Consider the following 13554-nt stretch of genomic DNA (forward strand, 5'->3'; position numbering starts at 1 on the left):
ATTTGATCATCTTACAGGTCTTTTCCAACCTAAACTATTCTGTGATTCTATGATTATAATCCCCTTGCTCATTTTTGTATTTCATTTACCTAATAAATGTGCCTACCAGTGAAATTGCATTTAATGTTAATTCTCAGCAGAAGATGGGGTTTAGACTCTTTATTTGAAAATAACTCTATGCAGTTATGATTCACCTAATGGAGTCTGTCCTATAAATGTGCAAATTATTTTACAGTTATGTATCTAATAAATAATGTCTGTGCCTTGGACTCACACCTGTCTGTTCACACCATTTGGAGAGGTCTCTTGCATGTTGTAAGGTCTGTAAATATGGGTTGTTTCTAGAAATTTCAGAACCATCCTGACACCCCCTTGATCTCTAGATGAAAAAATTGTTTATCAAACAGAGAAGCTGTTATGGGGTTTGATTTAAATCAGTATAAGTACTTACATTTTAAAATATTTAGTCACCATTTACTGTTTCTGTTACATCCTTTGCCCCTAGCCCTATGATCTCTAAAGAAGAGATGCAAGTTAAAATTGTATTAAAAATAAGGTGGGTAAAGAATTCTTACACACCAAGTCCGTCCTTATTCACCAGCTGGTGTAACTAGGGAAGATCCGCTGGCCACTGCCTTAACGCATATAGATTCATTAGTCACTGGAGTCAAAGCTGAGTGTTTTTTTTCTTGTGAGAATTAAGCTCAATAAATCTATCAGCATACCATTTGGGAACCTAAAAATACCAGGTGATCCAGCAGTGTGTTATGGGGTAATATAACTGGGATATATATGTTGAATATTCATTTGTCCTGCGGGTTTGATGAGAGCCAGAGGTGGCTGTGGAAAACGGAGCACTGGCCTGCTCCATGTGCAGGCAGGATTGCGCAGGCAGGATTTGCCCACCCAGAGGGCTGCAGGGAGAAGGAGGAAACAGGCAGCCGGGGCTAGCCTGTGGGAGGTTTTGTGTGCAGAGTTGTAGGAATTTGCTGTGCTTTGGCAACTGCTACAAAAGGTTATGAGGAATTAACACATATACTGAGAGTTGTATGCCAGTTATATTGAAATATCAGTTACTCCCAATTTACCTGGCAATCTGCCCAGCTGGTATCACTATTCCTCTTTCCTCCAAACAGGTTGTGTTTTCTTTCAGGTTGGGAACTAATCTTGGAATAACTCACCAGAAGATTTGCTGAGTCCCTGTTCACAATGTCATTTCAAGTATTGAGCCATTTTTTTTGCCTGAGTGTTATTTCAATATTGTTCATTTTTGGTTTCTTTACAAAACTGCCAGGTAGCAGTTGGATGCCTTGTGGAAGGTACTATAATACAACAGCACTGCTGCCTCTTTCCAAGCTCCTGACCCCACCAAAGCACAGAGGTTATACAAATCCATATTAACAGCCACTAATTATATTTTTTCCTTAATTCTTGAGCAGCTCTCATTTTGATCAGTGTCCTCTGAGGCCTTGAATTTCCTTGCACCGGATCAGCCAGCTTGTTTTCCTGCAGTGTTCTGGGACGTCTCCAACTGCCTGATTGTTTCTGGAAAATGAGCATTAATGCTTCAGGGAAGCTCGCTGCCTAATTCCACGTGAAACTCTGCTGGTGTAAGTTACATAGGTGACCACAAAAGGTTTAGCTATAGTAGCTACTAATAAGCATTATTTGGAGGCAGGGCTGAGGCAGAGAAGCCTGCAACATGACTCCTAGCTTTCCCCCCATGAAGAAGAGAAGTTTTTCATGAGCACTTTCATCTCCTTTACAATATTGAGTGTGCTGCTGTGCACAAAGACATCTTGGCTCTTGTCCCAGCAAGGATCAGGGCCCACGGTGTTCAGTGCTGCCTTAAAGTGCTTCCAGTATAGTGAGAGAAGCCCAGGCAGGTGGGATCATGAGAAACCAGCTATTCTTGCTCCAGAGGTGGAGCAGCAGCTCACTACGGCCCATTCCTGACAGCATCTGATGGACATTTTGTAACCTCTCAGGCAAAGCTGTCATCGCCGTGAGGAAGTGTTTCTAATATCTTGCCTAAATCTCCCTCATGACAGTTTAAGTCTGTTGCTTCTTGCCTTGTCTCCTGTGCACGTGGTGAAGATTTATTCTCCTTGCTTTTTTGGCTGTGTGGCTGGAACTGGCCCATCTGCTGTTGGAAAGAAGCCTCTGCTGCTGGGATGGGACCACATCGTTCATGCATACGCTTATACAACTCGTTAGAAAATGTCTGCACCGCGTGGTGAGACAGGGAAGAGCTGTGGCCCCAAGCAGCCTGGTTGCAGGGACTGCTGAGACGAGGGCTGCTGAAATGCTTCTGAAACATGAGCACAAGCACTCTTGTAATGCTTTGGGTACCCCTACACTCAGCACCCTGGCTGCTGGCCTGACTGCCAGCACTTTGTGGAGGGACAAGGGGACAACAGGACCCAGGGTTTGTGCCATCTTTTAATGCCCTGCCGTTCTCCAGCTGGCAGAAGGAGCAGATACGCTGCTGCTGACGTCTTGGGCATGAAGTGCAGTGCTTACCTCATCCTCTAGCTGTATCTGCCGGAGGAGGAAGGGAGGATCGCAGGGGATAATGAGAGGATTACTTAGAGCCAGCCTTAAAAGAGCCCTGCAGCTCGTCTGTGCTGCTTTCAGAGTTGGGGTATGGGGAGGAGGGATAATTTAGAAACACAAGGCTGGGAAGAGATTTAGTAAGGACATCGAGCTGCTCTTTCCTGGGTGTCAGCCCACCACCCTCTTCCAGTGTTCAGGGCTCCCCTTTTCCTCGAGTGTGGACAGGGCTCAAGTATGCAACTGGGTCAGTTCCTGCTTATTTCTGTGATTAAACCATCTCTGAAACAGTGCTGGGATGCACCTGTGACTGCCACCCCCCTGTGCTTCACTGTGCAAGAGCCCAGCAATCCCTGCAGGAGCTCCCACAGCTTGTGTCACTGGGGCTGCGTGGGCAACAGCAGTGAGCCTGTTTCGTGAAGCCTCTGAGATCATCATCAGCTCAGTTCCATTCGGTCATTTCTGGAGCTGGGCTGGGTACACCCCCTCTGTGAGCTGCATTTCAGGGCTGGGGGAGGAGGGACACGGTGATTTAGTGTCTCTACCATTTAACAGATTGTGGTAGCATCCCTAGCATCAATTTTTCTCCCTAGTACAAATCCCATGTTACTCCCCCTCTGAATTTGCGTTTCTCCTTGCACCCGCTTTGTGGGAACTCTCATCCCAGGGCACAACAAACCAGTGCTGCCCTGGCACCTCCTCTACCAGGCCTTCCAGTCCAGCAGCATCACTGCTGAGGTTCAGCTGCCCCTGGCTGCTGCCTGCCTGCTCCCATGCTGTTAAGTGGGGGATTATCATCCAAAGATCACATTAGCCCCCTTAGCCCAGCCTGGGAGCGCGTGTGCTGGAGCTGCTCCTGCCTTGTGGCCCCTAAGCTCTTCTAGGTTCCCGGAGCCCCAGCACCAGCCATTACACTGCTGACCTACATACTTCACTGATGCATTTTAATTAGATTGATTTCCATGCAGTCCAGCTAGGCTGATTAGACCATTTCCATGAGTCCCAGAAAACATGACTTTTTTTTTTTTTAATTAATTTGGAGAAAGATACTCCTGTGGCAAATCAGTGCAATAGCAGCCACAGTAAAACAGTAAGCTGCACACAGGGGTGATTTGTTTTTAAATCTGGCTGGATGACATGTATGGGGTACAGATGGGGGAACTGGTGTTTTGTTTCTCCTACATTACAGGCTGCCATCTTAAAGCACTGCTGATGGTGTTCAGTTTCTATTTTTTTCCCTGCCAATACAGTTTTCAGGAACAAATCATTGTAGGAGGGCTCCCTTGGTGGCAATGGCTGCTGACAACCCCCCCTTTTTTTGTGTGCCTTAATGAGTAGACAATTTAAAATCAATTAATACATGTTCTGCGCCTGTGCAGGGCACATTACTGCAATACAATGGTGTATGGCACAGATGAACCGACCAGTTTTATAATCCTATTTTAAAAAAAAAAAAAAGTGTGCTAGAGAGGGCACGCTCACCTCCCAGGCTGCGGTTAATTATGTTTCAATCCTTTAATTCCCTGCCAGCCACGTCCCCAACACTCCCTGCCTCTCCCCAGCCAGTGCTGGGGTGTACCCCGTATCCACACTTGCTTTTTATGGCGCAGCCTAGCAGTAATTTCTCTGCATTTTTACAAATGAACGTTTTAAAATAGATTAAATATCAATGGTTACAAGGCTCATTTGACAACTCTTAGGTCTTTGCCAGTTTACCAGTTTCCAGGCTGCCTTTGCACAGCTGCCCCCGCCCCTTGGGGGGTCCCAGTTTCCGTGCATCTGGCTGGAGCCCATCCTTGTGAACAAAACGTCTGTGCCAGAGGAGCAAAGCTGCTCTCGGCGGTGCTCAGTGGACCCAGCCAGGCATTGTGCCGCTCATGCGTGCCCACCCCGCTCCGGAAGCATGTGTTGGCAGTTGGGAAGCTGGGCTCCCAGCATGGTGACTTGCTGTGCCTGGCTCCTGTCCTGCGATGCCAGAGAGCAGCCATGGGCAGGGTCTGCATGTGCCAGGCACAGCCCACCTCTTGCAGGGCTCGGAAGGAACATGGCTGCAGGGTGGCAGCAGGTGGCATGACTCTCCCTTACCCCAAGCTTTCAGGGGGCTTTCCTGAGCATTGGCTGCGTGAGCAGCTCCCCCCACATGGGCTCTTGGTGGGGGACACACAGCACAGACAACCAGAGCCATCACAGAAACAGTATTTATGAGGGTGACTGAGTCAGCCCATTGCTCACAAGCCACTACACAGAGGTGCCAAGCAGGGCCACAGCATGGTGGGGATGCGCTGCTCCGTTGGCAGCATCGGCAACACAGGGGGTGAGGTGGGACATGGAGCAGCACTGGCAGACAGAGGGGCTCACCAGGGAGCCGGCGCATCATACAGACCCCCCCCCCCAAAGGCCCCTCTAGGCCCTCCCAGGGACTGGCCAGTGAGAAGCAATGGGACTAGCTTGCCCATGGTCCCTGGCTTCTCGCAGGATGCAGATGACATTGCATGTCCAGTACGGCTGCAGGGAGCAGGGTGTCCATGCTGCAAGGCCTCGTAGTTCAGCAACCTTGTTTGTGTTCAACTGATTGTTTCCTCCACATATTTCTTCCAAAATGTTTTAAAACTCTTCTTTAGGCTGCCCGTGGGCAACACAGCCAGGGATGGCCACAGCACTGCTGCTGGGACTGCCCTCCCCCCCCCCGCCCCGGACACCACACCAGCTGGCGTGAGCCCCAAAGCACAGGGATGCTCACCTGTGAGGAGGTTGCAACATTGAAAAGCACCCACAGAGCCTGTCCCAAGCCACTGAGAGCCTGGGAGGGGTATCACGGGGGGCTGAGCCCCCCCATGCTGGGGCAGGTGGAAGTGCAGGCTGGGCTGCTGGGCTGCAGGGGAAGGAGGGAGCCAACTCCAGGCAGTCCAGCCCAGGGATGCTGCTGGGGACCTCCGGGGACAAGGCAACAAATCTGGGGTCCTGAGCACCCACACCCAGCAATGGGCTGGGGCAAGAGCCTGGCCCTGGCAGGACCACAGCAGGACCTTCCAGATGGGCTTCCAGCCAAGCACAGTCCCTAGCCCACCCTGAAACAGCCGATGCCAGTGGCTGGGAAGATGCAGTTGGGCTTCTGCCATGCCAGCCCATGCTGGCTTTCCCGGGGTCCCTGCCCAGCCACTTGCTCTGGCCACATCCTTTCTCCAGCTGTCCCCAGCTGCTCCTCAGTCTCCCCTTAGCCCCAGTCTTTTAGGAGAGCAGCCCTGGGGCTGGGGATGGCAGGGTTGCCAGTGGGGAAGCACATTTGACCCCCGCCTCTTTCTGCAGGCAGGCTCAGCAGGAGGCAGGGGGCTCCACAGTGCTGCAGCAAGCCCATGCTGCAGCCAGGATGAGACCTGGGACAGGCAGCACTGGGGAGCCTCTGCATCCCCAGCTGCACGGATGAGCCAGCAGAAAGGAGATTTGCTGCACAGTGCCTGGGTGTGCTCAGGGGAAGGTGGCAAGGACACGGTGCCTCGTGAGCAGGGTAGGCACTGGGCTGAAGGGCCTGAGACCCAGTTCCTGAGCGCTGGGGATGGGGAGGGAGGGAGCCAGTCCCTCCTCACACTCCGCAGGGAGCTGGTGGGGAAGGATGTGATCCTCAACATCTCTGGATGGAGCTGCAAGCCCAGGGCAGCCCTGCTGGCTCTGCTGCTGAAGGGACTGGGAGGAGGAGAGGGGGTCTCTGGCCTCGCCATGGGGAGTGGGTCAGATGCTCCCATAGCCAGGTGCTCCTGTCCCCTGGGATGTCATCTCTTGCAGTCTTCGGTGTCGGTGTCTGGCAGCCCTGCGGCGGGCTGGGAGTTGGGCTGGACTGCCTGCACTCTCTCATCCAGGCTGCCGCTGGGGAACACCACGTAGCGGGCGCTGACACGCTGTGGCCTGGGCTCCCGCAGGTTCTCCTTGCTGTGCCAGATGCCGTAACCGAAGTACACGAGCAGGCCTGCAGCCAGGGGACAGGGAGAGCAGCAGCTTGAGCAGAGGCTGGCGGCTGGCACAGATGCAGCTGGCATCCCAGCAGAACAGCACAAGCCATGGCACCACGGGTGCTTAAACCAGCTGCCTGCAGGTGGAAAAGGATGCTGCAGTGTGTTAAGAGCAAGGGGGCAACCCCAGTCCCTGGGGAGGGGAAGCCCCTCGCTGGGAAGGGCTCCTCAAGCCCCAGAGAGCCACCTCAGGATCAGAGGGTGGTTCTGGTCCAGAGCTTGAAGGAGGATCCAAACCTTAACAGGAACAAACCGTAACACTCTGGGAACTAGAGAGGGTCAGGGAGACACTGGGAGACCTTGGCTTGTGTCCCCAAAGGGGAATCAGAGATGGAAAGGGACACAATGTGCTTTATAAACCCGTCACCGGGAGAAAAGAGCTACTGAAGCCACTGACTGGTGCCAAGACAAGCCCAGTTCCCCTCTACCCTGAAGCAGCTGCTGCCTTCCCAGGGCTCATGCCACCGCAGGAGCACTCACCTAAGAGCAGCCAGACAGCGAAGCGGAGCCATGTCATGTAGCTGAGCTTCAGCATCAGATAGATATTGAGAACAATACTCAGTGCTGGGGAGAGGGGTACCAGGGGGATCTGCAGGAGAAACAGAGCCGCGGGGTGGTGAGACCATCCTTAATACCATAGAGACAAAAGCCAGCACTAGTAAACGTGGAGGACAAAGTGACTTTCACTCTGGGCTTTCTGAAAATGACTTTTTTTTCCAGGAAAACGGCAGCCAAAAGGAACAACAGCCAATTAGGGAGCCAGGAGCTGGGAGCCAGGCTGCATGCTGGGTTGGGAGGGTGGCCACAGGCTCTGGAAACAGCCCAGAGGCACCATCACAAGGACCAAACAAGCCCCCAACGCAATCCAGAGCCAACTTGGTCCTTGCTGGAGAAGCTGGGGCAGGGGCATGGCAGGGAGGTGGTGTTACCACTGGAGTTACTGTCCACGCAGCTGCACTGCACTGGGGCCCAGATGGGCTGGAAACTGGAGAGGGGGAAGCACAAGAGTCATAAAAGTGATTTGGAGGCTGAAGAAAAGAGCTCCGCCACGTAGCTCAAGGGCAGACCAAGGCAAAAGGAGTTGGGATGGGCAGGAGGGGAGCCGGGGGGCTGTGGGGATGCAGAGGAGGGACCCCAGGGCAGGCAGGAGTGATCCCGTGGGATGGACATGGAGCTGCTGGGGGTGTCTGTTCCCAGGGACCAGTGACCACGCAGAGTGACACCATAGGCACCAACACCTCTCCACGCCCAGTGCTTGCTGACACCCTCTTCCTCCTCCTCCTTCAGCAGCTGTGGTGCTTTCACCAGACCAGGGACCTCCCATGGGTCCATCAGAGCTGCTCCCACCCCACCGACCCTGGCAGAGGGACTGATCTTGCCTAGGCCCCCGGACGTACCTGGAAGGTCTGCGTGCCGCACTGCTGCTCGTGCGCCCAGATGAGGAGGAGGCTGAGCAGGAAGCCCAGGCTGAAGAGGACCAGCAGCAGGGAATAGATCCAGGTGGGCAGGTGGAGGTGGGTGTTGCCAAACACCAAGATGGAGCAGAGGCAGATGGAGGACACCATCAGGGTCACCACGGCCACTGTGACCACCTCACCCGGGTAGAAGTCGCTGAGGAACTCCAGGTAGGGCTCAAAAGCTGCCTTCAGCTGCCCGGGCTCCCGGTGCTCTTTGCTCTTGTCCCTGTCCACCAGCTGGAGCTTGTCGGAAAAGGACTCGTACTCCTTCAGCTCGCTGGCAGATGGACCCTCGCGGGGCTCGGGGCTGGGCTGGCCACCAGCTGCTGGCACAGGGGCATCCACCTTCTGCTGCTGGAAGCGCAGGACAATGATGCTTGCAGCCACAAAGGTGTAGGCCAGCAGCGTGCCGATGGACAGGAACTGCACCAGGGCTTCCAGGTCGAACACGAGGGCCAACACAGCCATGAGCAGCCCGAAGACCACGATGCCGATGACTGGCACCTGTGTACGGGGGTGCACTCGGGAGAAGACCTGGAAGAAGAGCCCATCCTCGGCCATGGCATAAACAATGCGTGGCAGGGAGAAGAGGTTGCTCAGTAGGACCGTGTTCATCGCTGAGAGATGGGCAGAAGAAGGAGGACCACATCAGACCCAAACCACCCGGGTTCCCAACCCCCATTGCAAGTGGGGCAGGCAGCTCCCACTGCTGCTGCCTGTACTCACCACAGATGGAGCCAGCGGCCACCAGGAACCCTGCCCAGGCGTAGCCCCTCCTGTAAAATGCATCTGCCAGGGCAGAGTCGGGGTCCAGCGTGTGCCAGGGCACCATCAGTGTCAGCACCACTGACACCAAGATGTAGGCCCCAGTGGCCAGCCCCAAGGAGAAAGCGATGGCCCTGGGGACAGCCCTCTGCGGGTTTCTGGCCTCTTCGCTGGAGGCCGCAATGACATCAAAGCCCACGAAGGCATAGAAGCAGGTGGCGGTGCCAGCCATGATGCCTGACAGTCCATGTGGGGCAAAGCCGCCCTCCTGGGCACTCCAGTTCTTGGGCTGTGCGAGGATGAAGCCCATGATGAGAATGAAGAGTATGACACCCATGCTGATGGCTGAGAAGACATGGTTGAGCCAGGAGGACACTTTGGCCCCGAAGGAGATGAAGGCGGTAGCTACCAGCAGGATGGCGGCTGCTAGAAAGTCGGGGTAGCGGGCCAGGAACGGCACCTGCCAGGCACCCACATGGGTCTCGGTGAAGTTCTTTATCTTGTGGTTGAAGATGGAGTCCAGATAGCCACTCCAGGCCCTGGCCACCGCAGCTCCTCCAATCATGTACTCCAGCAGCACATTCCAGCCAATGAGGAAGGCCCAGATCTCACCCACAGACACATAGGTGAACATGTAGGCAGAGCCTGTCTTGGGTACTCGGGCTCCAAACTCGGCATAGCAGAGAGCAGCCAGGAGCGAGGCAAAGCCGGCAATGATGAAGGAGATGATGACAGCAGGGCCAGCGATCTCCTTGGCCACGGTGCCTGTGAGGACGTACAGCCCAGAGCCCACCATGCCCCCGACGCCCAGCAGCGTCAAGTCAATGGTGGAAAGGCATCTGTTGAAGGATGTCTCCATCATGTCATCCTCCAAGGTCTTCACCCGGTTGAGTTTCTGGCAGAAGCGGGTAAGGTCAGCAGAGCGAGGCAGCCATCTCGCCATCCCGGAGGGAGCAGGCCCTGCCCTCTGGCAGGGTGAGGGGTCCACAGCAGCGAGACCCTGCCTGGAGACCTGGCAGGGGGGAGCAGGAAGGTGTGAGTATCCCCTCCTGCAGGGAGGTATTGGGTGGGGGGAACAGGGTAGAAAAGCCACTGTGGCACGTTCAAGGTGTCCCTTTCTCCTCAGCCAGCATGGGGCTCAGCACTGGAGCATGTCCTCCTGCAGGGCAGTGGCACAGGACAGCCAGCCACCCGCGCAGGGACTCGTGCTTCTGCACCAGGTTGGAGGGAAACCACAGCAGCCCCAGGGCAGCATCCCCAGACTTTACTTTTTAAAACGGAGCTGCATTAAAGCCCAAATGCAGCTGCTCTGGCCCTGCTGAAGGTTTCTTTGCTGCTTCCCCTTCACTTTATTCCACATCTATCTGACCTTCTCCCTGGTGTGCCAGGAGCCCACCGAGGCAGCATGCAGCATCGCCCTGCTCCCAGAATCTCACTGCTTCCCCAGGGAAAGCCCAGGCGTGGCGCAGAGGCGTGCAGCAGGAAGTCCAGAGCAGCTCCAGCGAGGACATGGGCGTCCCCAGCCAAACCAGGAAACACATCCAGCACCCAGGGGACCAGCCCCGACTGGCAGCTGCTGCCTGGAGAGCGGGAGAACGCAGCTCTGGAGACCTTCAGGCGCCGCTTCGTGGCTGCTCTGCGGGTGGTCTGTGATTTCAGGGATGCTCTCCCCTTCCAGCCATGCTCCTCCCTGTGCCATGATACATGTCTCCCCGCATGCCCAAACCACAAGTCTGGCTCAGAGGGCTCGTGCTGCCCAGTGCAGCCACGCTCCCTGGGTCCATCTGTCTTGGAGGCCAAAAGGTCCTGGAAAGACTACCGTGTGCTGACGGCAAGATGCTGGCCCGTGGGGACAAGACGCCTGTTAGCACCAACGGTGCTGGCTCGGACACCCCCAGCCCTGCTTGCCCCCTGTATGTGAGTCCCTGCGGAGGGGCTGGCAGTATTGGGGTGCCCGACCCCAAGGCACCCAACAGCTGCAACTGGGCAGGACGTGGAGCTCGACGCCCGCTGGGCAAGTAAGCATCCCTCCCAGGTTGAGGGGGTGGTCGCGGGTGGGGACCCCCGGGCCGGGGGAGGTGGAGGGAGGGGTCAGCCTCCGGATTCATCCCCGGGTGGGAAGAGGGGAAAGTTTTGCCCCTGCTCAGCCCCACGCCATGCCGGTCCTCGGGCGGCGCCGAGCCCCTGCCCCGGCCCCGCTCCTCCGAGACGCACCGCACCGGTCCCGCCGCCCGGGAGGGCCCCGCTCACCTGCGCGGGCGCGGCCTGGGGCACCGCGCGGCTCCGGCCCCCACCTGCTCTGCTCTGCGCCGCCGCCGCCGCCTCCCGCTCCGGCTCCGCCTCCCCGGCCCAGCGGAAGGGCGGGGACCCGGCGCAGCGGCTGCGGGGAACCCCTCGGGGACCGCCCCGCAGCGCGGCGGGGTGGGGGGAGCCCCGGCGGAGGGAAGCAGCAGCCGGGGCAGGAGCCTCCGGAGCCGGGCTGCTCGGAGACCCGGGGGCGGGGGTGCTGCAAGGGCAGCGCGGGCGGTACCAGCCGCAGCCCCAGGGGTGTTTCCACTGGAGGTGGGAGGAGAGGTTGGGGTAACGGGGGAGCACCCCCGAGCCCAACGGAGATGCTGACAAATTTTAGGCAAAGCACCGAGAGCATCGCGGTGGGTCCGCACGACCTCGTCGCTGCAGGCTGGACGCCAGCCCCGTGGGGTGCATGTCGTGGGCTTGAGCGCTGCAGCCTGAGCCACGCATAAAGGGAACAGCGGAGGGTGGAGTAGTTATTCCAAATCTCGGCCGCTGGACACAGTTCTGGATGAAGTGAAGGGCTGAGACCCTGCTCCTCTCCTCCTTGGCTATTCCAAGGAGGAATCTGTCTCTACCCCCTATACTCCAGAGCTGCTGCCTGGAGAACAGGGACAGCCTCTGTGCTCAGGTATTTGTCATGAAGAGGCAGAGGGGTAGAGGAAAGCAGCTGGAGGGGCAGTAGTGGAAGGTAAGCTCTTCAACAGGCCTTCAGGAGTGAAAAAAGCCAGTACCCGGGCAAGAGCACAAAAACTGAGCAAAAGCATGTGGTGCTTCCACCTGGCTCCAAGTATCTGCAGCTCAGTGGAGTCACCACTCTCCATCTCTAAGTCAAAATGCATTTCTTTTCCAGAAATGTCTCACATCCTCTTGAACCAGCATAAACCTTCTGCTTCTCTAGTCCACTGTGGCAAGGAGTTTCCCAAGCAGTCGCCTGCTCCACCTACACCTGTATTTACAGGCTTCACGTAACACCCCAGCTCTTGTATTTGAAGAGAGTGAAGTCACTCTCCATGTCACTGTAGTTTTATGTCTACCCTGTCCTCTCTTGGGCACCTCATTTTCAGATAGAGGGGTCCAGCTTGGCTGAAGGTGGTCCAGACCTCTGGTATCCCCAGGGCCTTTGCAGAGTGTGTTCCAGTTCTACTGCACCCTTCTCGGGATGAAGGGACCTGTGTTTGTGTGCTGGTGCACCAGTGTCTTCACAGCAGTAAAATGTTTTTCATTTTCTTCTCTGCTCCCTTCCTAATGTCTCATTTGATTTTCTGATGGCTACTGAGCACTAAAGCTGATGGTTCCATGGATCCATCAGTCATCACCCCAAATGTCACTCACTCCTGAGTGGTAACGGTCAACCCAGAGCCCACCATGCAACACCAAGGGCTCCCACCTGCATAAATTCACCCTTATCCACACAGAATCAACCTCCTTACATGGGGGTGACCTCACTATCCTCCTCATCAGCTCAAGTTATAGAAAAACAAAGCAGGAGACAGGACTTGTCCCTTTCTACCACCCATCATTCACCTTCCTACAGCTCATGGGTGAACATGGGGCTGACACACCATCACAGCTCTGCCATCAGCCACCTTGCACCAGAACAGGGAACTCTATCCTCTCATGCATCCCCTCTCCACATTGCTTCTGGCACACAAGGAAGGAACAGGGCAGGAACTTAAGGTGCAGCTCCATGGGTGGCTGAAGCCACCTGAGCTGCCACCAAAGGGGTACCCAAACACATGTTCCTCAGGCACCAGTTGAGAGCTTGGGGGCTGCACAGACAGTTGAACCAAGGAGCTAAGGCAGCCAAAAATCCAGTAATCCTTCGCAGCACTTCCAGCTCGTTTGGATCACTCTCACCAGGTCTGACCCCAGCCCAGCCATCACCAGCAATAACACAACCACAGTAGCACAGGCACAGCCAGTGCTGTAGGAAGGTGTCACCCTCTAGTGACACAAAGGCATTTGGCTTGAAAAAATATCTGTGTATCCTCAGCATTGTATGCCCAGCAATGCTTCATGGGAGGGCTGAAAAAGTTTTCCTCTGCTGAAATCATGCTGACCAAATACTCCCTGATCATGAGCTATCCCAGGTACTTTGTTCCTTTAAGATAACCTGTTTCACCAATTAACCATGTCTGACCACCCTGCCACTCTCCACCTCACACAGAAAGCCTTTCTGAAACACAACCTGAAGGCATGGAAAATTTCAGCTTGGATCAGCTGCCTGGCAGAGCCACCCGCAACCAGATGGTGGGAGCAGGAAGCCTAAGAGCTGCTGTTGTCATGGCAGTACTGGAGCAGCCCGCTGTGATCCTGCTGCAATCCCCAGCACCAATTGCCCCAGGAGAGACAGCAGTGGAGATGGCACTGACCAGCTCTCCTGGCTTGTGGGGAGCTCTGAACCAAGGTGGGCTCTACTCTTCACAGCACAGGGCAGCAAAGCAGGGCTGAACCCACCAGAGCAACCCGACCTGCTCAGT

At 55.6% G+C, this 13554-nt stretch overlaps 1 protein-coding gene across 1 annotated transcript; it reads right to left on the reverse strand.

Moving 5' to 3' along the window:
* Window positions 1-6320: 6320 nt before the first annotated feature.
* Window positions 6321-9722, reverse strand: SLC7A4 (solute carrier family 7 member 4). The gene is made up of 4 exons (XM_009479830.2): window positions 8741-9722; window positions 7955-8631; window positions 7038-7146; window positions 6321-6514 (listed from the first exon to the last, which is right to left on the reverse strand). The coding sequence occupies exons 1-4, from the start codon at window positions 9720-9722 to the stop codon at window positions 6321-6323; spliced, it is 1962 nt and encodes a 653-aa protein (XP_009478105.1).
* Window positions 9723-13554: the final 3832 nt, after the last annotated feature.

The sequence above is a fragment of the Pelecanus crispus genome, chromosome 11 (genome assembly GCF_030463565.1).
Source record: "Pelecanus crispus isolate bPelCri1 chromosome 11, bPelCri1.pri, whole genome shotgun sequence".
Lineage (NCBI taxonomy): Eukaryota > Metazoa > Chordata > Aves > Pelecaniformes > Pelecanidae > Pelecanus > Pelecanus crispus.